Genomic DNA, 27,187 nt, shown 5'->3' with positions numbered 1-27,187 from the left:
TCCAGAGGCTTTCCCGGTCCTGAGAAGTGCCCTTCCAGCCCAAAGACAGCCTGCTCTGGGCTACCACTGTACCTTTCACCTGAAGGAAACTCTAGGCTCATTTCGTTCTTAAAAGAGGAAAAAAACGCCTACCAAAAAAGCTGAAGCCGTGTTTCCAACTGAAACTGCACCCTGGCACACACTCTCTGAAGGCACTGAAATGAAGGTAAAGCTTTCAATTTTACCAGGATTTTATTCCATGACATCACTGTGTAAAATTATAAACTCATCTCTCTTTCACTCCAGAATGGTGCTCCATCTTAATGCAAAACTAAGAGGATTACCTGCAGATCTAAGAAGATCTCCAAAAGCCACAAGAAGTCCATGCAATGACATTCACAGCATTATTTGCCCGCTGTCATTATGCCACAGCTACAGCATTTATTCTGGGTGTGTGCACTATGGCATACAGCCTGTGAATGCTGAAAAACCTTCAACAGTTGATGAGAACAAATACAAAAGTTTTGTATGCAAACCAGAACACTGTCACAGGGTGGCTTGTTCTGAAGCACAGGTTTGTACCACTAAACCCAAAGAGATGGCCAGGAACTCCCTGGAGATGCAGCTGCTCTGCTGTGCATTCTGCTGCGCATCCCTAAGAAAACACTGGGCTGGAGCAGCCTGGGAAGATCACGGATTCTGATGTTTCATCACTACTGTCTACATCAAAATCACTTGGCAGAATGATTAAACACAAAAAATATCTGAGTAAGAAAAACCATCAAGTTATGCATGAAAAATGAGATTATGGCATCAGAACGAAGGGCACTGCAAATATGTTGACCAGGAAATCACTTCAAGTGAACTGTGGTAAATGTGGCTTGGTCCCACTGCTTGGGAAAGATAAGTGTTCTATTTATGGTACATATCCATTTTTTTAATGTTTACACTCCATCATTTGGGCTGAAAGAGCAGAGAGGTGACAAGTTGGAACAGCCATGTCTTGTCTGGCAGAGAAAGGAGGCTCTCTGCACATTCCCAAACATGTCCACCACCTTATCCTGGACAACTGCAAACATACAGGCACACGTGGAAGAACAGGAATGCAAATATTAAAGCAGCAATTAAGCCATAAGAATACGGTCAGACAGAATAAAAGGTCACTGAAATAAATTAAGTACAATAATCTTACACTACAGAAATGCAGAATGCGACATATGCTGAAATAACAATGTCTCAGAAAGGTAATGTTTACGTTTTCTACATCAGTAAGGACAATCAATGTGTGTGGCTTGGACAACCAGGACCTGAGGTGTATCTCATGTCCTAGTAGCAGGCAAGGGCATGGAAGACTGTTAGGACAGAGCAGAAACTACTGAAAAAGATATTACAGTGGCAAAACTGCCTGTGCTGGGCAGCAGAGAGAATGTCAGCTCTGTGGGACCCAACAGAAGATAGGCATTCTAAAGATTTTGTTGGTTGTCGCTCCTTGATGCAAACTCTAGCCAGCAATTCCAATCCCTATGGATGCTATCAACATCTCCTGTAGTTAAAACTGGAATGCTGAGCCCAAGGTAGGAAAATAAAGTTATTTTGTTTTTATACTTTTTAAACAAAGGCATCAGGCAACTAGACGCAGTCAACAGTAAACACAATGCACTGACCCTCAGTTTAAAACACTACAAATAGTATTTGTATTTCTGGTGCAAAAAAGCCCCAGCTTCATAAAGAAGTAAATGTCTCACTGAGGAGCTGCAGCGTTCAGGGGCTCTGCATCCTCTCATCCAAGAAGGTCAGAGTCACCTTCTGCTCTAGTGAGAGCCCCAAACCTAATCTAATACTGGAAGAAAACAGTCTAATTCAGCCTCTTGGGTTCAGTTTACACTCAATTTTAGACTATATTTCATTCTATAAGCCCCAAGGCTTGCAAAGTCGCTGCACCACCAACCCTAACTCCATCCAAGTGATTTTAGAGTTACTCTGTCTGTTTGTAGTCACTGCCCCAGCCTAGGGCAGACCCCACTGCATGGTGTTGGCTCAGGACCCTGCACCCCAAACTCCTCCACCTCCTCCTGAGCCGCTGCATCCCTCAGACCCCGCAGCCACTCACGCTGCTCGGAACAGGAGCAGGGTCCCTTCTGCCGGCAGCTCCCCTGCAGATGCAGCTCCGCTGGAGGACCTGTTGAGCCCACCAGAAGGCTCCTCCTGGGACAGAGGATCTCCCCCAGGAGGAGGCTCCTCCTGCACCCTCACCCCAGAGATCCACCCCCTGCTCCTCCTTCCTGCCTGACAGTTGTGCAGCTCATGGCATTTGACAGGGCTTTCTCCACTCCACAGGGAGCTGGTTAACCCTTTCCTGGGAAAAACAGTAATGAAAATTTCGCTATCTAAGGAATCCTGGTGCCTTTGTTCCCACAGCTACTACCCCAAATTCAGCTGAAAACTCCACACCCTCTGTGCTGGTGCCTGATGCTTTTGTCTTCAGCTTTCTCTGCCAGAAGGTTATGCTTCAAAAATACCCCTCACAATGACCTTTCAACAGCTTCTCTGCCATTGCTTGTTCTATGTGATAAACATCAGCTCCCACCTCTCTGAAGCTGCCAGTATAAAGCCAGTTTTACAAAACTATAATAATCTGCCATCTAATCCTGAGCTCTGTAAAAGTTACTGCCATGGAAAATTAGTTGGCTCAGGCTTCCCTCAGTGTTAAAAAAATGGTTACTGAAGTCTAAAAACTGAAATATAACATCTAATTAGGAATCCACTGATTAATCATTATTTTTTGCCATCTTGGATATTGCTTTGATAAATGAGGCTTAGGAGCCTTGCAAAGTCTTAATTGCCAATATTCCAGATGGCTACAAGGTGTGCACAGAGCTCCTCGGGGTACACAGAGCAGTGAAGAACTCAATGTTCTCCATGGCTCCAGGTGCACACACACATTCCCAGTAACACCAGCTCCCATAGTGGTACCAGGTACCTGAATGGTCTCACAAGCAGGACATGAGGCTACAGAGCCTAAAATTAGAACAGCCTCTTGTAGCCACTCTTGAAGCTCTGGAGTCCAAGGAGCTGTCCCCTAAGCTGCCCGCTCTGCTAGCATTTAGGCCGTATCTGAAGGACCATACCAAAACAGAGTCAACATCCTTTGTGCCAAAGGTAATAGACAGTGATAACCACGGAATAACAACATGGAGTAACCATGTGGCTCTAGGGTCACAGGGTCACAGAATGGTTTGGGTTGGAAGGTACCTTAAAGACGTTCTCATTCCAACCTCCCCTGCAATGGGTAGGGACACCTTCCACTAGACCAGGTAGCTCCAAGCCCTGCCCAACCTAGCCTTGAATAACTAGGATAAAGGCAAACAACTCTCCTAAGCCACCAAGCCCACTCCATGTCTCTGAGAAGCTGCAGCATGGTTTGCAGCCAGCCCATAGTGCAGAACATGGTCAGCAGCTAGCAGATCCATGGCTGCACACGTTGGCCTCCCTGCAACACCAAGGGAGTTGCTACAGCCACAAGATGAAAATAATTGCACTGCTGAGCAGTTTCTGAGGCCTTTTGTCAGCTTTAAAATTACTTCTGAATGGCTCTGGGTTGAAAGCAACACTCTAAGAAGAGTTAAACTACTAAGTATCAGCCCACTGGGCTGTATTTGTGGCCGATGGAGATAAAAATCAGTGACAAAGATTACTGAAAATATTTGATGTAGCTGCATCCAGTCAAACACACTCCAAGTGTAGAATTGCAAGCTTACACATAAGCCTGAAACAGGTTTGTGTAACCCAGAGCTCAGGCACCTCAACAGCAGTACAGACACCTCATCGAGATATGCTTTTGAAGCTTGCAGTGACAAGATCCAATACCAATTAAGGATGTGTACTCACACAGGTTACTTTTCGGTAGATTTGAGCAGCATTCTGGCATTCTGAGTAAGGGTATTCTGAGGTAGCCATTTCCAGCATGCACATTCCAAACGCGTAGACATCCACAGATTCATCGTAGTGTTCCTCATACATTTCGGGGGCCATGAATTCTGGTGTGCCTACACAGACACACAAAGATAATGGTGATTATCTAAATGCCTTTAGCCACAAGCTTTTTTACCTGTAAGAAGTAAGCCCAGTACAACTGTGTATAGGTGCATGCAAGATAATTTCAAAAGAGCTCAAGCATCCCCCAGGGAGGAAATCCAAGGTTAATGTTATGCACTTCCTTGCCCATGGTTTGCTGACAATAATCCAAAGGGGAAAAACAGGACAGAGGGGAAGCAGGGTGGGGGGGAGGGGGAAGAAAAAAGAATGAAAAATTTCAAAAATTAACAAGAAAATAAGCTATGGTTCATTTCCTGGCCATACTGAAGTGAATGGTTTCTGTCTGGCTGGAGAGAAGGATGTGTACAGGGCTGGGGGTGGGCAGGGGGAAAGGGGAGAAGAAACAAAAACCTTCACTCTTGTTTTTATCAGTGAAAATTTGCATTTTTTTGTTTCCTCCAGAGACACAGAGTAACCACCAGCACACAGACAGCACTTTGAAAGCCAACAGTATCACAAATCACCTACAGAGTCATGCACAAAACATCAAACCTAATTCTGTCACTGGTTTAGTGGGACAAATCAATGAAGCTACTTGGAACAAGGTCCTACTCAATAGGGATTAGGGTGTCAGGAATCTGACACAACTGGGTAAATATGAAGTGAGGCATTGGGAGCTGCAGCCTGGGGACAAGCAGCAACTTCCAACACCTGCAACATTTGCTCAGCAAACTACTCTGAAAAGGTGCATTTTATAAAGCAAAACAGAAAGCTATTAAACACTTGGGTAATTCATTCCAGGAACTGTATCTATATTGTAATTCATGCTTAGGACCAATGACTAGTTTATTTCCTTTCTACATAGAAAAGATGAAGGGAGAGACATCAGTGCAATGGTGTGGCAAGGGACAGTAGCAGCAAGCTGCTGGGATGCCAAAAAGAGTGGCAGTTTTTAGACATGAGAAAAACTCAAACTCTGTCTGTCCAGCCTCAGCATCCAAATTGCCCCCAGCCCTGGCAGATCCCATCAGTGCTTTGTTATGCCATCACTAATCAGCAGTAAAAGCACAAACATCATTAAAGGAACATATAATCAGAAAAAAATAGTTCTGGCACATTCCAGGATGGATTGAAAGGTACCTCAAAGATCATCTCACCCCACACCCTGCCACAGGTAGGGACACCTTCCACTATCCCTGGCTGTTCCAGCCTGGCACTGGACACTTCCAGAGATCCCGGGGCAGCCACAGCTGCTCTGGGCACCCTGTGCCAGGGCCTGCCCACTCTCATAGTAATACGTTTCTTCCTAATATCCAATCTAAATCTCCCCTCCTCCAGTTACAAGCCATCACCCAAGTCCCTAAAGAAATTGAGGAAACGGCATCCCTGGAAGTGTCTGAGGCCAGGTTGGATGGAGCCTGGAGCAACCTGGGATAGTGGAAGGTGTCCCAGCCATGGCAGACAAGATGATCTTTAAAGCCCCTTCCAATCCAAACCATTCTAGATTCTCTGATTTGTCCTAAACTGGTTTTAAATGGTAACATAAAGGACAACCCTCAAAATTCAGGTCTGCTTTCGCACACATCTCCGAAGTAGACTTGACCTAACTTGTGAACAAGCATTTCTGTAAAATTAATTTTGCAATTCAAAATTGATCTCTTCCCTTGTTTATGTTCCTTCCACCTCAAAGACACTCATTCCTCCTGTCTTAGCAAATCAGCCAGACCGGTGTCATGGAGGCTCAGTGTAGTCCCTCTCTCTGGGTGTTTGCTCCAGCTGCCACCAAGGCAGAGGTTGCTGCTCAGAAAGGGTTAACAGCTGCCACAAGGAATTATTTTGGAGCTGCTGCCTTGCTTTAGAAGGAACACGACTCAGCAGCAGGAGTGAATCTCATGAATTACAGAGCATGTAAAACAAATCTGAAAAAGTGATAGCAATAGTCTAAGGAACAAATGGAATACTCGGCACCATTCCAAAACAGGACAAAAATGACATTTGCCCTCACTCCTTGGCATGGAAAGGAATACCTACAAGTATCCTTCAACATAACAGCCCAGCTAAATGTGAAGTTGTTTAGCACCCACTCATCTGCTCTTGGCAGGAGCAGGTTTGCCCTGGCTGGGCTCCCTCAGAGACACTGCAAGGTACTGACTTCATCCCTCCCAGCTGAAGTGAAATGCAGCTACTGATATGTCTTTAGAGCTGCTCCCTCTGCAGAGGAGCAGCACTACTCAACACCAGTGTTTCCAAGCCTCCTTAACACTCTCCTTTGAGCAGCACTACTCATGAAAATTATAAGCTCGGTTTTATTGCCAAAATGAATGCAGACACTTTGCCAGCATCCTGCAGCTCTTCCAGTATCAAATTCCTTTCAGACATATATTCAGAGTGTATTTTGATGGTGTTCTGTTCACAACAGATTTTACACAAACCTGATGTCACTCCTTGTATTGGTACTACTGATACTATTCCCAGTATTGGTACTTCTGAAATTATTCCCAATATTGGTATTACTTATGTTATTCTCAGTATTGTTATTACTGATATTATTCCATTATGTCTCATAAACAATTGTTACCCTGTAAAAAATTATTTGAAGAAATACTGACCCTCAACAGAGAAAAACACTACCAGTTACTAGAAGTTAAAAACCAGAGAAACTTAACAAACACAAACAAACATGAGTTCACTAAAATCAAAGAGGTTAAGCAGACCCACAGCAGCCTAGCAGATATCTGAAATTTCTATTGTTTTGACTTCACTGGTACTGCGCTCCCTATTCATTAAGGATGATAAAGGAAGAAAGAGAAGAGGAAGTCATTATATCATTACCTACTGTTTCCCATTTTTATAGTGGTATAAAGGCAACAGTCCCAAACCCACTTTAAAATCCACTACCAATCTGCAACTTAAAAACCACTAATGCAAAATGGGAAAGGAAGTTGTTAAATAGACAGCCACGATACTGACCGAGGGAAGCCAAGGAGAACAGGAGCATTACCTATGACACTTTTGGCAAATGAAGCTCTCTTGAGTGTTGCCAGACCCAAGTCTCCTATTTTCACAGATCCAGTTGGTCCAGTAATAAAAATATTATCACATTTCAAGTCTCTGTGAATTATTGGCGGAGTTCTTGTGTGCAAGAAAAGAAGACCCTTCAGGATTTGCCGACACCAACTCCGCAGCACTTTAGGTTTCATCACTTTAAATCTCTTCAGATACCTAGAGCACAACATACACACAAGTGGGTATTAAGGAAGTGAAAACATTTTATTAGAGATTTGAGGAGCTTTAACAGCTGAAACTCCATTATGGATAAAAGCCCATTATCAGATGCCACAAGAGCAGCACAGAAATATCCCAAAAAGATCTTTTGAAAGGAGGAATTAGAGCATTCAGTTTTAGGGAGGATGATAATAAGCATTTTTGGTGCAAATACAACCAAATATTTTGAAGTCTAGTAGTTCAGCAATTCATTTCATGCAGAAACAGCTTTAGAATATGTTCATATATTTTGAATCAGAAGAACACTGAAGTTTAATTTTAACCACAAGACTTGGACCTTTGTACCACACACCTGCATTTCTTTCCATTTACCTTAAGTGCTGGTTGGGAGGGGACATTTGGGGAAGATGTAGGGTCTGCTAATGCACTGGCAGAGTAGCACAGTGGCTGAGTACTGTTTCCATTGGGGCTGAAAATCTGTTCCAGAATTCATGCCAACTGCTTTATATCAACCTTAACAAGACTGTCAGTACCAGAAGCCATTAATTAATACTGTTTAGAAGACAACCTAGAGCACCTTCAGCTTCTAGGAGATTCTACCATTCAAGTGCTATTCCATTTGAATTCCCAAACAAAACATGCAAATACAAGCACAAAAGCAAGCACAAAACACACCCTGACAAATCCAAACGTCACAGGCGGAAGATGAAACACGCCAGAGAACAGCTTCGAGTTGCATAACTGAAACAGGGAAGCAGGCGGAAAGAGATGGAGGCCAAAATTCTGCCTGTCAAACCACTGCGGTTCAAATGCAGGGACAAATGACAGACACCAGAGAACAGCTCCATTTTTTGCTTTTATCTGGAGATGGCTTTTTTCAGTGTACGAAAGTAGGATTTTGCTATAAATGTCTGCTGCTATTCTTAGTCCCTTGCCAGGAGTGCAGTACTTACGTCTTCAGCGTTCCAGAGGTCATCAGCTCGGTAACCAGCACGATGCATCTTTTGCCTTTTGCACAGGATTCCCAGAAGTCATAAAACCTCACGATATTTGGGTGCTGTAGACCTTTCAACATTTCTGCTTCCTCTTTAAATCTCTGCCTCTCTACTTTTGTGAGTTTTCTGTCCTATAAGCCAAGATGAGACATTATTATTAGTGACGGACAAAAATAAAGGCTCTGCATTGCCAGGGTATTCAGAATTTTCGATTTACACTTGTGTCAAGAGCAATTATAAAATCTTTTATGTAAGAGAGTAGCAGCGTGTATGAACTAGGGCACTCGGCCTAAATCCAATATGAAGAAGACAAAGAGATGCCTGTGCTACACCATGCTCACGACAGCACTAATATTTCAGGCACCGTGAACACACCCATGGCATGATGGATCAACCCTCAGCTATTTCTTCATGCTTGGGTGTTGTGAGGCTCCTTATCCAAGGGATTAATACCCACAGGATGTCATTTCCAGGTACATACGTTCTCACAGCCAGGACGGCTCCCACCACCCACAGTTGCTCCTGGGATGCTCCGGCACAGAGCGCCAGCTGAGGCCCCTGCTCACTCCACTGGGCTCTACAGCCCACCCTGTTTACCTCAGGATAAATTAAAACCATGCCACCTTCCAAAAAACCCAAACACATCAATTTTTCTATGTGTTTGCTGTTCTGCTTAATTTCACAGACTTCTTTTTGGTAAAGGAAGTGCTTTCAGCTGTCCTTCTGCTTCTTCCATAGGCTGCATATGCATGGAAATTCTTTAGATTAGAAATGTGAAAATGTCATTTTCTACACTCTGGTTTTCCTAGAGAATTTCAGGGCATTTCCCACAAGCTCTGGACCCTTGTTGGATGCTGCCCAACACATGCATGCCCCTCCCATGACTCAGGAGAAGACCCTGGGCTGCCTGGACCTCCCCAGCACATGGAGCCCTCCAACAGGCAGCCTGGACACTGCCTTCGACCTCTTAGGGTGATGAAACCAGAGCAGCAAGGGAGTTCCACCCCAGTCCCCACCATCATGCCTGCCTGGTTTGCCCTCCTTGGCCAAAGCACTGGCCACCCCTCTCCCAGAAATGGAGTTTTTGGGATCTTTCTTACTCAGAAAGCCAAAGGCACACCAATCACCAGAATTAATTAGCTCATATTTTAACTCAGACTTCTTCCTTTTCTCAAGTTATTTAGGCACATCTATATGAGCTGCACTCCTATGTACACAGAATGAATTAAATGGGAGCATAGGTGACTTGTAGCCAAGAGGCAAAAGGATAAGCCACTGCCATTTCCACAGCCTGCCCTCACCCACAATCCCAGACAGTTCAAGATGGGAACAAGAATTCCCATGGTTACAAACAAGTCAGCTACACACAGAGACTTCATCAGAGGAAACACAGGCTTGGAACAGTGATTTGGCTCTTGGTGGATGGCAAAACCCTGCCACAGTGCTGTGTGTGCATGGGGAGAGCATTTCCATTGGTACTGGGGCTGTTCAGGTGTTCCCTGCTCCCTCTGAGATCCGTGGAGCAGCATCAGAGCAAACACTGCCCAAGCAGCAGAAGTAGCAGACCTGGGGCTGGGCAGTGCAGGGCGGGTGACCTGACTGCGTCCCCAGGGCAGTCAGAGCTCCCCGTGCCCCACAGGGACAACAGCATACAGAACAGCCACAGCCAAGCCAGGCAGCACCTCAGCTGCTCTGCAAAAGCAAAGAGAAAAAAACAAACAAAAAAAAAAGCCAACAAAAACCCAAGCTGTCTAACGAGTCAGGCAAGAAGAGCCACAGAACTGCTTTCAAATTCATCACTTCTTCCCTAGTGTTGAGTTTCCCTCTAATTTAAAACCTGTAGAATAAATCAGACACTTTGCTGTTAGGAAGGAAAAGGAGCAAGTCCCTGTGCAGTAAAGGAAGAGCAGAGTGGGAGCTAACAGAGATCCAGCAAATTTACAAATACTTTCCAGTTAAAAAAAAAAAAAGTAATATCATAGTCTTTGATTCTTATTTCTAGGTTTCTGAGCACTGTGAGAATTTTTCCACCGCTACTTTATTGGTAACTTTTACCCTTCAGCAGACAATCATATTCTGTATATTTTACATATTATGAGCAGGATCATTTTAGCAACAGCAACAAAGTGATTCTGGAAGGCAAATGTGTGTTTTATTTGCAATTACAATAGAAAAAAATCTGGATTTTTTTCATCAGATTGATATCTGAGCATTGTTTTCCAGTTGGAGAGGCAAGGTGAGACTGCACTCTGCATCACAGGAGGGGCCTCTGGTGCCATCAGGGCTCAATCCTGTAAATTCCTCCAGGTTGGACCTGACACATGAGTCACTGGCAAAAACATAAGCTGATTCTGAAGGGGCTTAAGGGTCGAAATGTTTTCTACTCTGAAGCAGCAGAAACACCTGTTTAACTGCATGACTCACTCAGGGTTTAATCCAAACCCAAGAAACCTTCACTGGGGTCATAGACATTCATTTCCCATCATATAATCCACACAAGGCAAAACGTCCTCATCCTGAAGGTAAGGGTGTAAGCCTGAAACAACCTCCAGGCATTACATTTTAAGAGAGAATGGGATTGTTTGGAAAGGTCAGGACAAAGAAAGGTAATCATAGACTCATGGAATAGTTTGGGTTGGAAGGAGCCTTAAAGATCATCTACGTACGAAGAAGAAATTCCTCCCTGAGAGTGGGTGAGGCCCTGGCACAGGATGGTCAGAGCAGTTGTGGCTGCCCCTGGATCCCTGGCAGTGTCTAAGGTCAGGATGGACACTGGAACTTGGAGCAGCCTGGGACAGTGGAAGGTGTCCCTGCCCACAGCAGAGGGTGGACAAGATGAGATTTAAGGTCCCTTCCAACCCAAACCATTCCATGATTCCATGAATTTCCAATGAGCATTTTACAGCCTCAATCCTGGTAAGTCAAAATGGATTAACATTATGTTTGCAGCAGGAAGATACAAAGAAGTTAATAGCCTATCTATAATCAAATTTCTGCTAATCCAACACATGTATGTTCTCTGCTTCTCCCTACTCATCATGACCAGGGCAAAAAAATGCCTCTCTTTTATTATAAAATTTATCCCTTCATTAAGTTCTTTATGGGGAACAACAGCAAAGACAGTAATTAGTAAGTAAATGTGTTAACAAAAGGAAAGAGAAAACTTAAAAATTAAATTTCTGGAATGGCACTCAAATTAACAGCAGGAACATGTTCAGTTAGTCATCCCCAAGCATCATTTCCTCCAGGTTGTAACATATGGGCTCTGACTAAGGATCTGAAAATTATACAAGCAATAGACTGGCTTTCACCTGAGCCTTCAGAAGACTTCCAAGATTAACAAACGAGGTCAAGTTTCTTGCCTAATTCCTTGCAAGGAACAAACAGATTTGGGAATCGACTCCATCCCCCCACCATGAAGAAAGGGGCTCTTGCAAAGAAGACTACATAAATTTTTCACATTCAATGTGTAGAACCGTGTAGGAGCAGGGTCTGGAGCACAGCTGTTACAAACTAAAAAGCTGCATGGCTTTGCAGTTTCACAGAATTTAAAAAATTTTTTTCCTTTTAAAGTCTTGAATTGTGACTAATGCTAAAAAATTTTAAACTACTGCAGACACTTGGATATCTCACCTACTTCCCCACCTAAGGACTTCTGTGTCCAGTTAGCCTATAAATACTGTTCTCTTGGGAGTCTTACGTTTTGTTTTGTTTTTAAACTCTTAAACTGACATAGTTGCATTTACCGATGGTTATTTAATTTTGTCTCATGTACAATAGATGAAGGCCTGACTGTAAGACAAGTGGGAGCATTAGGTCAGAAACGAGGGCAGGGCTCACCTCCATCATGCAGAAGCCTGACCCACAGTGGTGATGAATAAAGAAAAACCAGAAACTTCTGACCCAGGGACAGAAATCAAATACCTACATCAGCAGAATGAATATCTGTTCATATCATTCAATTTTCACATCTGCATTCCAAGTAGGTACTTTTGCTCATGCACCACATCTAGAAAGATGGCTTGAGTGTCAAATCAGCCATGGGACCCACTGCCAGTTATCACCTGTGGAACTGCCTGTCGGTCTCCTGTGGATTTATGGACAGAAGCACAGTTCTGCTCTCATGTACTAGCCCTATGTGTATCACCCTGCCTATGCAATAAACATTTAATAGTATCCAGGACCTTTCATTGCACACCTCATACACTCAGTTATAAGCACTTATTGCTCAAAGCAATCCTAAAGGATAAAATCACTCCTCTGTGAACTAACAGCAGATTCCAACAGACAACTTGCAAATCAAGAACACGAATTTTACAGCTCCATTCCCTATCAGAATCCAGCCAACACTCTTCTTCAGTCAGTCACCCTCAGTGAAGTTACAACCTGCTATTCGTCAGTGGTGCTGCTGAAGCACAGAGAGGTTTTCCCAGGAGGAACTAATTTTCCAAAGGCATAAAAGCAGACCTTTGTCCCCATGGATACTCATAATTCAGTGAACAGGAGCTATGAAACAGGCTGAGGAAGATTTGCTTACTTGCCTGAGTCATTGTTAGAAATCTATGGAAAATTAGGAGTTGAATTCAGACCTTTATGGCTAAATTTGGAACGGTAGAAGAAGCTGAGCATGCTTCTTTGCTGGATTCAATCACAGCTTGCTGCTTTCTAAATTGATTAAGACATATCTCAAAGCCTTACAGCAGAGGAACACTGGGATTCACATCTTCTACTGAACTTCAGAACTTCAGCAGCTCGTCCTGCAAGGGCAGGAGGAATGGGAGTCAATACCCCAAATCTCCAATCCCGAAAGAGCCACAAACACACCCAAGAAACACAACACCACGGACAGAGCATGTGTTTTAGGGGCAAAAATCTCCCAACACCATGAGCAGAGTGTGTTTTACAGGTGAAAACCTCCCAACATAACCACACCATGACAACAGATGCTTACACAAATTCTTGTCACAAGCAATTAAATTATTTTCAAGTAGCACTTCCTTAACTTCCATAATTGCTAGCGCTTCACAGGCTCTTCTTAAGCTTGTGATTGCAGGTGACATAACAAAACAGTTCTGACTCGCCTCACAAAACACCTTTTTCAAAGGAAACTCTGAAATCAGTGTGTGAGAAAAGCTCCACAACACCAGATCCCCTCTGAAAGGAGAAAGCCCAAACCACAAAAAAAACCCCCCACACTTCAGGTATGTAATGAGAATCTGGTGATTCAGTATTTTCTGGAATCCCTTCTGAGCACAGCATTCATTGAAACTTAAGCAACAACTGGTTGTGTTTTTAAAAAGCGTTTGCTTCACCAAATTCCTGTAACCCACAAACACAGTAACTAGGAAGGTAAATTACCCTCATTCCAGGGCTGGACTTGTCAGCACAGGAGGGATGCTCCAGCCATCCCTTGGAGGCTCAACCCTGGGCTGGCCCACAGCAGGAGTGGAGAGAGACATTTCAGTGCTGCTGCCTAAAAAATCACCTTCAGAGAGGTGGAAATGGGGGAGAAAAGCCAGAGAATCCACTGCCTTTGAAGGGCTGTGCCTCCCAGTGTGTTGTGACCATTAAAACCTATCACAGTACAGCCCAGCAGCAGAGTCCTGGTGTGCTGGGAGGAGCCACCCCCTCTGTTCTTCCATCTCACCTCTTTACTCGAGGGCAGTTTGTAAATTAACTTATTGTATAGGTATGAAATCCGCTTATATTTTCTGGTTCAGTGGAAGGTCATAGGGGTTGGAAGATGATCTCTGAGGTCACTTCCAACTCAGACCATTCAAAGATTCTATGATTCTCTTTGCTGTGTGTTTGCTACACAGATATGGTATTTTTCCTAAAGAAGGCAGATGCCACTCCTTATCCACCACAGATCTTGCCAGAGATGCCCTACCACCCTCTGCAGCCTGACAGGAGGCACCAACACCATTGTTATTTACCCAGTGTTACCAAACAGCATGCAGACATAACTGCTCCCTTTGCCAATGAGCTTTGCCAACCAAAATTAACACAGCACGAAGAATTAGCAGAACAAGCAAAATTTGTTTTACTTTTGCTCAAGCAAATTTCATCTTGGGGCAGCATTCAATCCTTCCTTTCTAACAAGAAAACAGCATTTTCATCCCATTATTGCTATCATTTCCCATCTTGTTATAACCTAGCAATTTTATATTTCGATCTGTAGAACACTCTTGAAATATTCTTACCAGGGAATTAATCACAGTCCAGGCAATAGGATGTTCAGTTGGCCTGAGATCATGGTAGGATGGTACTCCCCAGTCTGGTTCCCCCTAGTGAGACTCTCCAAGCCAAACACTGCTTTCTCTCACTCCCCTGTTTCCCCTTACCCTCTATGGCAGGATGGAAAGTAGAATATGTATTTTCTGCCTCCCAAATAAAGCCCTTGGACTGTGTTGCATTTCTCAGTGAACCCCAGATTAGGCAGTTTTACCAATCCTAGAAGATACCCATGGACCAGCCCTTCAGGCTTTGTGATGATGTTCCTGAAGGGTGGGTTGTCAGTCTTCAATTACACACTAAGTACATTTATTTTAGGAAACTACCTCAAAGAAGTTCAGATTAGTAAGAAAACCACCACAAACGCACAAAACACCCCAAGATTCCCCACCAAACCAGACAGATGGAGTAAACTGTAGGCAAGATATTCAGAGTTCCTCAAATCATCTTTCTTACACAGCCGTGACTATACCTCTAACGTGACCACTCTTCTAACAAAATCACCTGGTGTCACATAAAAGCAGCACTAAAAAGCCCTTTCTCACTTGATTCTGTGCTGAGCCCATGAGATCCCTGAGAATGAGGAGATCGCCTTGGTCACAGAATCATGGAATCCCTTGAGTTGGGAAGAACCCACCAGGATTACCGAGTCCAGGCCCTGGCTCTGCACACACACCCCAACAATCCCACCCTGTGCAACCCTGGTAGCACTGTCCAAAGGGTCCTGGAGCTCTGGCAGCCTCGGGAATGTCACCATTCTCTGGAGAGCCTGGGCAGTGCCCAGCATCCTCTGAGGGAAGAACCTTTCCCTGTTACCAACCTAAACCTGCCCTGGCACAGCTCCATGCTGGTCAATCAGGTCCTATCATTGGTCACCGCAGGGGAGAGATCAGTGCCCCCTCTCCTGTTCTACAGGAAGAAGTTGCAAATCACAATGAGGTCTTTCATCATCACCATCATCAGTCTCGCTGGCCAGAGCTGCAACAGCCACCTCAAGCTCTCTGTGCAGAAGAACATCTTGTACCATCCACATCTTTCATCACCCCAGTGACTAGAGCCTGATTTGAGCTGGATGTATTTTATCTTGTTCCCAGTGAAGAGCTGTCCTGGTGCCAGGCAAACACGGAAAATTTGCCCGTACAACCTTCAGTGTGAGTTCATCTCAGAACTTTTCACTTCCCCATTTTCACAAAACATGAAAGACTAACCAAATTCATATATGCCTTTATACAGACATGCTGAAATTAATTCTACTGAGGGATAGGAACATAAAATAGCTAGAAAACAGAAAAGTGATGGTCTTTGCACATCTTAATTTAAATTCTAACAGTGGCTCAATTGATCCTAGAGAGAAACTTTCTCAGTTCTTCCCTCACACTGTGGCCCGCTGAGCCTCCCACACCAAGTAATTTAATGCTTCTGTGCCTACATTTTGCTTTTCTAATGCACACAGAGAAAGGATAAGGAGTTCCTCAGTGCACCCTGGATCTATGGAAGAGCAGCACCCAGCAGTATCGAGAGCTCTTCTCATCCCAACCTGCTTCTAGTTTTAGCAAGGGATCTTCAAGGGCAAATACTGGAAAACATGCCTTTAAAATAATTTGCTCTTTCTGTTTTGAAAAAAAACATCCTTGCAGAGGGTCATATAATTGCAAATACCCAACTTCCCAGGAAATGTCCAATGCCAGGTTGGACAAGTCTTGGAACGACCTGGTCTAATGGAAGGTGTCCCTGCCTACAGCAGGGGTGGAACAGGGTGAGTTTTAAGGTCCCTTCTAATCCTGTGATCCCATGATTCTATAAACTCCTGCACCTGAAAAGTCATGAGCCTCAGAGGTCCTGAAGCTGCAGGAACACTCTGCTTCTGTTATCGCCCTGCTCCACAGCATGCATCACCCAAGAAAGGTTCAACTGCTCACTGCTGCTGCTGGAGGTAAAATTCAAAAGATGAGTGGGAAGAATATAGTGTAGAGACAAAGGAAAAAGCAAGTAGCTCAACTGCTACAACTCAAGAGACTGGACAGGCATTCCTTGCAGCAATGCTTGCAAAGCTCTGGGAAAGTGAGGAGAGGGACCTTTTATTGTCACAAAGCCACTCTTCAGATTGGGGTATACCAGCTCCTAAATATTTAACAGAGCTATGTGTCTGGAGTTTGGAAATGTCTTCCTTGTGAACCTTTGCAAGTGCTGAAAGGCGCTGTCACTTCTGGTGCATTCCTAACACCACTTGACAACCTGTTAGAAAACACTCCAAGGCAAATGCTGCACTCCCAGGAAGGATACATTCATCACAGTCTCCCATAATGGTTAGGAATTAAGCTGAAAGCATCCCATTTGTAACAAAACAGCTCCTTTTTCTTCCTTTTCCCTCCTGCAAAGCTTGACATTCTATAGCCCTGCTCAAAAGAATAACAGGAGCTTGTCAACTAGTTAAAAATAGTTAAAAACTGAACTCCTCATTTCTTGGACAGCAAGGCATGAAAGGGTAACACCAACATGGGCATGTGAGAAACAGATACGGGCCATTTTCCAAGGAGATTATATGTTTGGGTTGATAAATATAATAACATTGACACAATAAACTCAGATTTCTGCAATGCATTTGCTTCACACTAAGAATTATAATGAAACAGAAAATAACTGTTTACATAAATTAATTAAAAAGTGGTAAGCAATAAAAATACACATCCTTGAGGATTTTTCATGAGGTTTTGCTGGGCTCAGGCTTTATTCTAACAAAGTGATTTGCATTTTCACAAAGAACTGTGAGGAAAAAGCACATCGCTAGTAACAAATGCTACACATTAGAAAGAATTAGGAGAGTGCTGCAGCAAAAAGGTGACAGGCCATAAAGAGCGATTGAGCTTCTCGTGTAAACTGTATGTGAGTAGCCCAACAATGCTGGGGTGGACAGCCAGCCTGGCCATGGACTGATCCCAACAGAGCCTGAGGTACCCTCCTGCTGAGAAGAGCAACTCCCAGGGCAGAGAGCACTGTGGCCCTGAGCACGGACCCTGATTTACGGGTGGGCTGTGAGAACCAGTACAGCACTGGACCATACTGGCCACGCCTGAGGAGTTCAAGCTGCACAGTTTCTCTGAGAGTGTCAGGGATTACCAGATTCAGTGAAGAAACTCTTACAAACCAAGGCACAGAGAGGAGGTTCGATCAGACAACCACAGAGGTACTTTGTGACTTGAAGTCAGCAAAACCATTCTGCTACAGCCCCAGTAATGTTACAGGACACATGACCTTGGCTACATGCCCAAAATACTGATTCAAATGGCCATTATCAAATGCAAAAACAAAGTTCAAATCTTGGCTAGACACCACCTATGAAAAGAAAGTCAGTAGCCCCAAATCTAAACAAATACGTGTGATTCTCAGTGACAGGAGCTCCTGCAACCCCTCATGATGAGAATTTGAAAACTGGATAAGCAAAAAAAACCCAATCAAAATAACCCCCTGTCTTGTACTTGTAGATTCCCAGCTGGTGGGCACAGACACACTCCTTATGAGTTGTTGTGTTCAAACTCCTTGATCACAGCTGTTTAGTAATTTAAAATCTGTGGCCTATAACAGTATGGATTTTATAATGTGATACAAGAACTATTACGTGGATTGTATTTACAAAACAACATTGGAGAGATTCTATGGAAAGCAAGAATAATAAGGAAACCCTACCTTTAATTTTCTGAAAGTTTTCAAGAACAGAATCACAGAATGATTTCGGGGTTGGAAGGGGACCTTTAAGATCATCATGTACCCCCTGCCCTGGGCAGGGACACCTTCCACTGTCCCAGGCTGCTCCAAGCCCCAATGTCCAACCTGGCCTTGGGCACTGCGTCAGGGATCCAGGGGCAGCCACAGCTGCTCTGGGTACCCTGTGCCAGGGCCTCCCCACCCTCACAGGGAACAATTTCTGCCCAATATCCCATCCATCCTTGCCCTATTGCAGTGGAAAGCCACTCCCTGTGTCCTGTCCCTCCATCCCTTGTCCCTCTCCAGCTCTCCTGGACCCCCTTTAAGCCCTGGAATGGGCTTTGAGCTCTCCCTGGATCCTTCTCCTCTCCAGGTGAGCACACCCAGCTCTCCCAGCCTGGCTCCAGAGCAGATGGGTCCGGCCCCGGAGCAGCTCTGTGGCCTCCTCTGGACTCTCCAGCAGCTCCACACCATTCTTGTGTAGAGTCCCCACAGCTGGGCAGTGCTCCAGGTCCCACCACAGAGGGAAAATCCTTTCCCTCAACCGGCTGGTGATATAGCCCAGGATCCTGACAGTTAAAGAATACCCAAAAAGCTTTCAAATGGGAAAACTAGGTTATGGGAAAGAACTGCCTGGTAGTTTGAGCTTCATACTCAGATTTCATGGAGTAGTGTGAGAAGATAGCGCTTACAGAGACTATTTGCCAAAAATGTTTGTTTAATCACATACTGTTTTCTAGATTCATACAACCCAATACAAGTTAGAAAAGCAGATGGAAACCTTCCACTCTCTGTTCTCTCTCTCTCCTCAGTTGACAGGAAAAAAATGGAAAATCTGACTTTGCCAGGTGCCTTAAGAGGGGGATCTACAGAGATGACACTGCTCTTGGCTACCTTGACATGCACCTACACAAAGCAAACAGAAAATCCTTTCCATCCGGCTGCTGTTTGATTTCAGGCACACCAACAAAGTACTGTGGAACTGAAAATCCCATTCCCAGGGAGACACGCAACAGAAGGATTTGCCCTCGACCAATTTCAGTAAATAAAAGGACTAAAATCTATTCAGACTAAACATCTGAAGAAAAAAAACATTAGTGCACACATATATCATATTAATTGGGGTGAACAGCACTTTGCTTGATTTGGTTGTTTTTTGGTTCTTTTTAAGAAAACTGCATTGCCAACAAAATGGAGGACTGAAGAACCACTGGGTTCAATGCACCTTAAAACAGTTCAATCCACCAATCCATAAATAACATTACTAGTACACATTTTCACTGAGAAGTTTTTAGAAATAACTTTTTTTTTCTCTGAAGATGGATCTCTTTGCTTGGTAAAACTTTCTGAAAAATAAAACATAGCATCATGAAAAACATGACTAGAAGTTTGGAGAAATTACCCAGGAACTATGCCTAGTTTCCATGTAACTTTAAAAGGTTTTGCAATTTTTTTTTAACTTTACAAAATTCAGGTACTTCATCTCTCCTTAGAAGCCTTTCTATTTAATAGAGACCAAACAATATGCCCATTTATGATTGAAAAGACTGGTCTCTCTGAGGACCCTGTGACTGCATAGGATAAAAGCTTTTTCCTACTGTGAAACAACAGCTTAACTACTAGCAAAAGAGAACTTGCAATTGGAGTAAGACTTTGTTAATCACCAGCAGTAACAAACACTCACCGTACGGAATTTAAAGCCTGGGACTGCGTTTCCCACAGTCTCCAGGACAAGTGACAGGTAAGCACATGAAAGGGCTTCATCAGTCAGCAAGTTATTGTGCAGTCTTGGGGAAATGGTACTCATACAGAAAAACAAAAGCACAGATGTCTGCAGTGCAGGCTGAGAAAAAAGCAAGCAGCGTATTAACCAGTATCTGCCTCACCCTGGGAAAAAGAAAGGTTGTAGGATAGGACCTTGCAGGAAACATATCTTTTTGAACATTGCAGGCGAAATACAGGTAACACACCATGATAAATAGCACAAGGCATGAAAATGCCCTAAAATCTTACATAAGAGGGTAGGGCTGTCTTTAAAACTCAGTGGCACATTAAAACCCAAGACCACATGATCACTTGCCATGGACTGTACCCAAGTACGAGGTACATACCGCAGTTTCAGTCCACCTGAAAGTCCAGCTGAACTTAGGAATAGCAGTCTGTGCTTTTATTCACAACTCATGCCGATTTGTAGTTGGGGAGAGGTACCAAAAAAGTTCAGAAATTACAGTTTAAACAAAAGGGGGGGGTTCTGTCTTTTTTTTTTAATCACTGTGCAATTTGGCAGTTGTTTATCCTCATGTGCACATACTATCAATGGGGTTCACTCCCTGAAAGCTGCCAGGGATTTCTGGGCGTTCATACTCCTTTCCAAACAAAAGCTTTATTACAGATACTGTGCACTGTCTTGGTGTTCCCTTCAATCCACACCAGGAACACACACAGTTTCACAGATGCTAATTTTGTTAGGTCACACTTCTGCAGGAGGAGAAGCAGCAAGAAATGACCACCAGCCTGAAGCCACCTGGGTTGTCCCTCTCCACACAGCTTCCATACAGTTCCATCCCCAGAGAGGCAGAGATGTCAGCCTGAGCTCACCCTGTGAGCGTCATCACCCAGAGCAGGCTGGACTGACTGTACATGTACAATAAATTAACACACCTACACCTAAGAGCTGGGCTCAGCACAGCCTTCCCACTCACCTCAGATCCCTGCCAACCATGCAGGGAGCCCTCAATTTCCTGCACAAAATGTACACTCATCAAGAGGAGATGCCCATGGAAATCTGGGCATTTGACAGCTCTACGTAAGACTCATAGGAAACACACAGGAGTCCTGTTTTCTTCCTCCTGGTGGTAACCATACCTCCAACCTCTTTGCTCCACAAACCACTACCCTGTCAGCAAGGCAGGCAGATTGGACATACAGTGCTCCTCTGACTAAACACCATCTGCTTCATGTGCCAAAGAACGATTCTACTCACAGCCAGCCAGGACTACTCTCCAGAAGAGCACCGGTGGAAGTGATTCATGCCATTATTAAATAATACTGCTCATGTTCTACTAACAGAAGCACAAGGACCCATTTTTGGTTATGAAAACACTGTCAAGGTCCACTGGTTTAATTTTATCCTGAAATGGGAGCATATGGAAAACGGTGCCCTAGGGAATAATGCTATTCTCCTCAACAGTTGTTCTTGCCAAAGGAAACATTTGGAAGGAAAGCAGGTGATTGATGAGATGGTTCACAACTGTAAACCTTGGCCACAACAGCAACGCCATTTCCATTTCATTTTGGGCTATATCAAGAAGAAAGAAAAGCAATTAAATGACTGTAACAGAAAGTCAGGACAGGAGGAGGGCAAACATACACTCATTCTGTGTCCTTAGAGAAACCATATTGTATGTTAAAATAATGCCTAGTAAAAACAGTAATAATTTAATAGTCTTTCCAATGAAGTGTTATTATTTCACAAAAAAGAACCCTTCAACATAATGATACTACAGTAACCAATTTAGACCTGATTTACCACTATAACAAATCAGATTAGTTCCTCTTTTGTTATTACTACTGTCTCTCTACCAACCTTAAGTTAATAACCAATGATTTCTTCTAGTCTATTTACTTGGTTGCTACACTAAATACGCACTGAGACAGGAACAGACCTACTCTCAAGAGATGAGGTTTTGTGGAAAAACAAGCATTAGTCTCAGTGCTTTAGCCTCAGCCAAAACCAACACATTAACACTTCACTGCTTTTTAGATTTAAGTGCTGCATTTCTCCTCTGCTATGACCAAACCCCACCATGTATGCTGTGACAGTATTGGCACTAGCTTGACACGTTCAGCTTATGCTGAGCAGAAGGCAGCAAGGCATTCGATATAGCATCCTTGGGAAGATTGTGTTCTTACAAACAAATGCTCCCAGATACAGCATTTATAACCTTCACAGCTCTCTTCCTTATAGTGCTTTTTCCCTGCCACTGCCTTTCTATAGAGTTATTACAGACTTCTTGGCTTGCCAGGCTTACTGAGCTGAAGTCCAGCCTTGATTTAGAAGCAAGGTTGTCCTTTCATTTACTCATTCTGGTGGCCCTTCATGACACGTTCTTCCTTTTTGAAGACAACTGTCAGGGCAATCCTTGCACCCAGACAAGTCCCTGCTGCCCTCAGGTGCTTGATTCCTTGCAGCAGAACAGGACGATTTTTGTTGACCGGCTGTTCCTTGCAGTTATGCACCATAAGCCTTATGCGATCTCACACCAGTTCAGTCCACTGTTTATGAAATACATGCAAACAGAACTTGCAAACATCTCTGTTTAAAGATGAGATGACTATAGGTTGGCTCCCTACCAAACTAAACCAAACTTCTATTATCTGTGTGCTGGTTGAAATAACAGTGCTCACAGGACAGGCCATATCAATGTCAGAGCAAACCTTGTGATACTGAGTGTGTGACCAATGCCACAGTACCGAATAAGAAAATTGCAGCAAGTCCTGGATCTGGAAGTCACCAGGAAATATGACCAGTCTGCTCCCTGGCTCCAAGATAGGAGCAACAATCTTTAAACTATTCCTGACAGACCTGCACACAGGTCCAGTGAGCCTGCCTAAGGAATATTTGTCAATGCCTAACTGCTCTTAGTTAGAAAGGTCTCCCTGTTCTCTAACCTCCATGTCCTTAGTCTAATTTTGAGCCCATTAGTTATTTGCCTACACATGGTGGCCACGAAGACTCTCATTCACTCAGCTCCTCCTTTAAGAAAGTGTTTGGATTGTTTTCACAGATAGACAAACCATTTCTCACTATCAGCCACATACCTGAGATCTCTCTGTGCTGTCATAACCATGTGCCAGATTCTGAAGGACCAGTCCCACATCTTTCTTGAAGTGAAATGCATGCAGTGCTTTGCACCAATAGCCTGTGGCCAGTTATCCATGGGAAGCGCCCAACATTTTGTATAGTAAGGCTGGGCAACATCATCTGAGAGCGGAGTTCATGGTTCACAACTTCCCTATTGATACATATCCCTGCTTTTGGGGAAAGCAGAGCCCCAGCAGGTGTTCAACAGATTCTTAATTAAAATTAATCTGAAAAGCATACATTGCATTGCAACACAGCAGCAGCTGAGGTTAACCTGAGTGCTCAGATTTTGAGCCATAGGTTTAGTTTACCTGTGGGACCAGGTATACAATACACCTTTAACTCATTTTCTGGAAAACCTTTTGGGTTTGGTGCATTGCCTTAGAACCATGGGACAAGGCACTCCAGTTAGAAGGAAAATCCAGGAAGGTTACAGGCACTGCAGCATTTGAGATATTAATCTTTCAACAGAAACAGATTTTCAGAACAGCCTAAAGAGGCTCATACATCCCAATTAGATACACCCCTCCCAAATCAACACCTCAGAGGAGGTTCTGCATCCTCTTCTCCCAGAGACTGTGTTCACACCCAAGCAACCTGGGCCAGCCCACTTGTGTGCGTCTCCCCCCCAGCCGCACTGCTCTATGCATGTGGTGCCTGCTGTCACTGCCCACCACAGCAAGTCAGCAGGCCAGGCAGACGCCAAACATGCTGCTCAGAGCAGCAGCGGAAGGGCGATCCTGCATCCCACCTGAAAGGCCGAGTAAGGGCAAGGACTTTCTCCATGACTGCAAATGTAATGAAGAAGGAGAAAGAGTAATTCAGGCAAAATCTTCCCAGAGGGAAGAAATCCTCCAAGCCCCATCTCACATCGAAGACTCAAGCCAGCTCCACTTAGGTGAAGGAAGCAAGAGAGAGCCAGACAAAAAGGCATCCCTGCTCTGACTGCATATTGCTGGCAGCTCCCACACTGTGAGCTTTTCCCTTTCCACAGCCATCCATCCCAATACACCCTCAACTCCTCCTCCCCCCCTCCCCCCACCTCAGTCATCCTGAGTCCCTGAGTCACCCTTCTTGCAAGAATCCATTTATTTTCCTTATCTTCCCTGGAAAAACACTTGGAGTGCCATCTCAATTTTCTGCTGCACTGACATTACTTTATTACTTACCCCCCAGAAAAAAAAAAAAACAAAAAACAAAAATCCAATTAGTGCAACATGATTTCCAGCAGTAGCCAAATCCAACCTGACACCAGCTGGGTGTGTGTCGCGTTCCAGACTACTGCAGAGCCCATGGCAAACCAGTTGGACAGAAAGCCCTTGCAGAGGCAGTGCACAGTTCACTCCTCTTAAGAACTTGATTAACTCTTTCCTGAGCTGCATTTTCCCTCTGCTGTGTCCAAAGAGTACTGAATATTATGCAAACATTTGGGATCCATCAGATTGATCGGTGTCTTGGACAATCCCATCCCCTTTGCCTGGTGTGTTAGTGTGGAATGCCAAGCTCGTTGTTCTCCAACACTCATGGTTTCACTGCAGACAACAGCTCTTGCTGTTCTTCATGCCCACATTGTGTAACTATGCTTCTGCACGTGGACAGAGCTCTCCATGACCAGTTTTCATTGCATCTCCCCTGAACAGTCACAGCAGTTTTGAGAGGAAGGAACATTAGGAACTCTCTCCTATGAATCACCCTCTTCGTCAACAGTGCAGGCAACCAAGCAACAGCCTGTGCAGGAACAACTTGTGCATGGCAAGAAAAGGCCCTAATGGCAGGCTGACCTGCAGCCATGCTTTACAAGAGGCTCTGTTACAACTCCCCATTTCCAAACAGCTCAAGTTATTCATGCAACAAGTTACGCAGGTAACAAGACAGGCAACAAATGAGACAAGACAGAGGAGATGGCATAAGGGAGGTTTAGGTTGGATATTCTAGGAAGGAAAAAATTCTTCACAGAAATGGTTGTTCAGCCCTGGACAGGCTGCCCAGGACAGTGGTGGAGTCACCATCCCTGAAAGTGTCAAAAAATGCATGGATTTGGCACTTGGGGACACAGTCTAGTGACAAACATGGTGGTGGTGCTGGGGATGGTTGGACTCAATGGTCTTAAGAGACCTTTAGCAACCTTACTGTGTCTGTGATTCTGTTTGCCTGTGCCAGTTAACAGAGCAGGAGGGCAGTGCCCACAGGGCACCCGGGAGCCTCATCACCACCTACTGATCCCATCACCGTTTATCTCCCATCCCCGAAATACCCACACACGTGCTGCTAAACCAACAGATTTCACAGCAGGTAGCCCAACTAATCCTTGTATTCCTGCTCTGCCCCATGCCTTGTGCATGGCCAGACCCCTCTCCCCGAGATGCTGCCCTACAGACACAGCCTGGTCCCATGGAGATGCCCCAGCCCACCCTGCACACCAGGCAGAATGGGGAGATGCAGAGGTCACATATGGAGACACATCTGCAGCCACCTCTGTCCAAGTTTCATTTCTGATGACACAAAAGATATCTGAATACATTCCTCTGCAGACAGCTTCAATTTCTCTGCAACAGCTGAGAACTACTGTCACAGAAGAATCTGCTTGATTTTTTTTCGTATTTTTAATTTCAGACAGAAGATTTTCCATTAACTGCAGAGTATTATATGGCACAACCAAGTCTTACGAGGCACCTTGCATTCATGATAATAAAAGTGTGATTTAACATGTAATAGTTTATTTAAATTGTTATGTAAAGTGAGGAAAAGATTTCCTTACTCAATTTAATTTGCAGGCTCTTAAGAAATTCAGGAATACTTCAACCAAAAAAATTATGCAAAACAGATGGGGAGAATATACATTATCTCTTACAAAAAATAGGCGTGCACTTAAATCCAGAACAAAAAACACCTCTTAATTCAAGTAACTCAGCACAGCTTAAGTAACTTAAAATAGAACTTCAAAGAAATTATAGAAATAGGTCAGTTCAGATTAAATAAGTATTTCTGTGGCATTAATTGGAATACCTTACAAAGGTATACCCATTGCGAAGAACAATTATCTGGAAATAAACAGATGAAGCATAATGAGCTATCCTATAAAGCCCAGACACCTTCTTGTTATTTACTAAAAAACTTAGAGAGAAAAATTAAACCACATTTAAAGGAAGTCACCACAAGCCTATACAGGTTAGTTTAGAGGATATCCTGTGTTAAACTGAGAGGAGGATATAACTAATAATTTTCTTATTGTAGCTTTTATATATTGGTGGTGTTCCAAAGATGGATTAAATGCCATGGTTGCTTTGTTAGGTATCAAATTAAAAGCTCTGTGATGACCCTTCATTCCCAATGGGGTACTTTAGTTGGTTTTTGTTTTTAAAAGAAACCTATTAACTGCACATTAGGTCCTCCAGAACATTACCCTGAGTAAAAATGATTTCACATGAAACAGAAAAAAAAGGATAGGAAAAAACAAATACATCAACAGAGGTTTGGGCTATGACTCAGTTGACAAACCTCCCAGATGTGCACCCTATGGGTAACCAAGGGGAGGAGTCCTTGCTCTTGCTATGACACACCTGGAGCCCTACCAGCACCAAACACCAACACCATACACCACAATATTAAGACATTTCATGTGAAAATAAGATTTTGCAACTTAATAAACACTACAACCAATTTCTTCTAAAAATCTAATGGGCTTGGCCTGGAATAGCATTCAGTATTTCCAACTTTCAACTCTGTGGGTGATGAAGGTAAAGGACCAGTCCCAATCTGCAGTTTCTGAAAGGAACCAGGAAATACAGGGTGAAAAATAATCGCCCTTACCTACTGAAAAACTGAACAACACTACAGTAGTTTGTTTTTTGTGTTTAGTTCCCATTACCTTTCCTAGAGTGGGAGAAATTCAAGTGAGTCAGGGAGTTTTCTCCCTGAAAACCGAGACAAGGTTGGCTGAAGAGATATTTCTTATCACATCCCCTTCTTTCAAGACATTTCCATGGGACATATTAATTCCCCCTGTATTAATAACATATTTTTTATGTGTATATTATAAGAGCATTGCAGGCGCTGATCCCCAGCATGCACTCTCAACTGTGGGCTACCAAGACACAGCACAGGCCACATCAGTCCTTCCCACTCTCTTTTAACTATAAATCCAGAAAATTTC

The 27,187-nt window shown here is 43.8% G+C and overlaps 1 protein-coding gene across 12 annotated transcripts in view; it reads right to left on the bottom strand.

Moving 5' to 3' along the window:
* The window catches only part of WNK2 (WNK lysine deficient protein kinase 2), a 96,914-nt gene that overhangs the window by 54,923 nt on the left and 14,804 nt on the right, over positions 1-27,187 (bottom strand). For all 12 annotated transcript variants that reach the window (XM_033071618.2, XM_033071619.2, XM_033071623.2 and 9 more), the window contains exons 2-4: positions 8,193-8,365; positions 7,016-7,236; positions 3,868-4,025 (exon numbers count right to left, since the gene is read on the bottom strand). In XM_033071618.2, coding sequence (XP_032927509.1) covers positions 3,868-4,025; positions 7,016-7,236; positions 8,193-8,365 — 552 coding nt within the window. The remainder of the gene's footprint in view (positions 1-3,867; positions 4,026-7,015; positions 7,237-8,192; positions 8,366-27,187) is intronic.

The sequence above is a fragment of the Catharus ustulatus genome, chromosome 13 (genome assembly GCF_009819885.2).
Source record: "Catharus ustulatus isolate bCatUst1 chromosome 13, bCatUst1.pri.v2, whole genome shotgun sequence".
Classification (NCBI taxonomy): domain Eukaryota; kingdom Metazoa; phylum Chordata; class Aves; order Passeriformes; family Turdidae; genus Catharus; species Catharus ustulatus.
The sequence above is the reverse complement of the archived record's forward strand: the minus strand, read 5'-3'. Positions and strand labels throughout refer to the sequence as shown.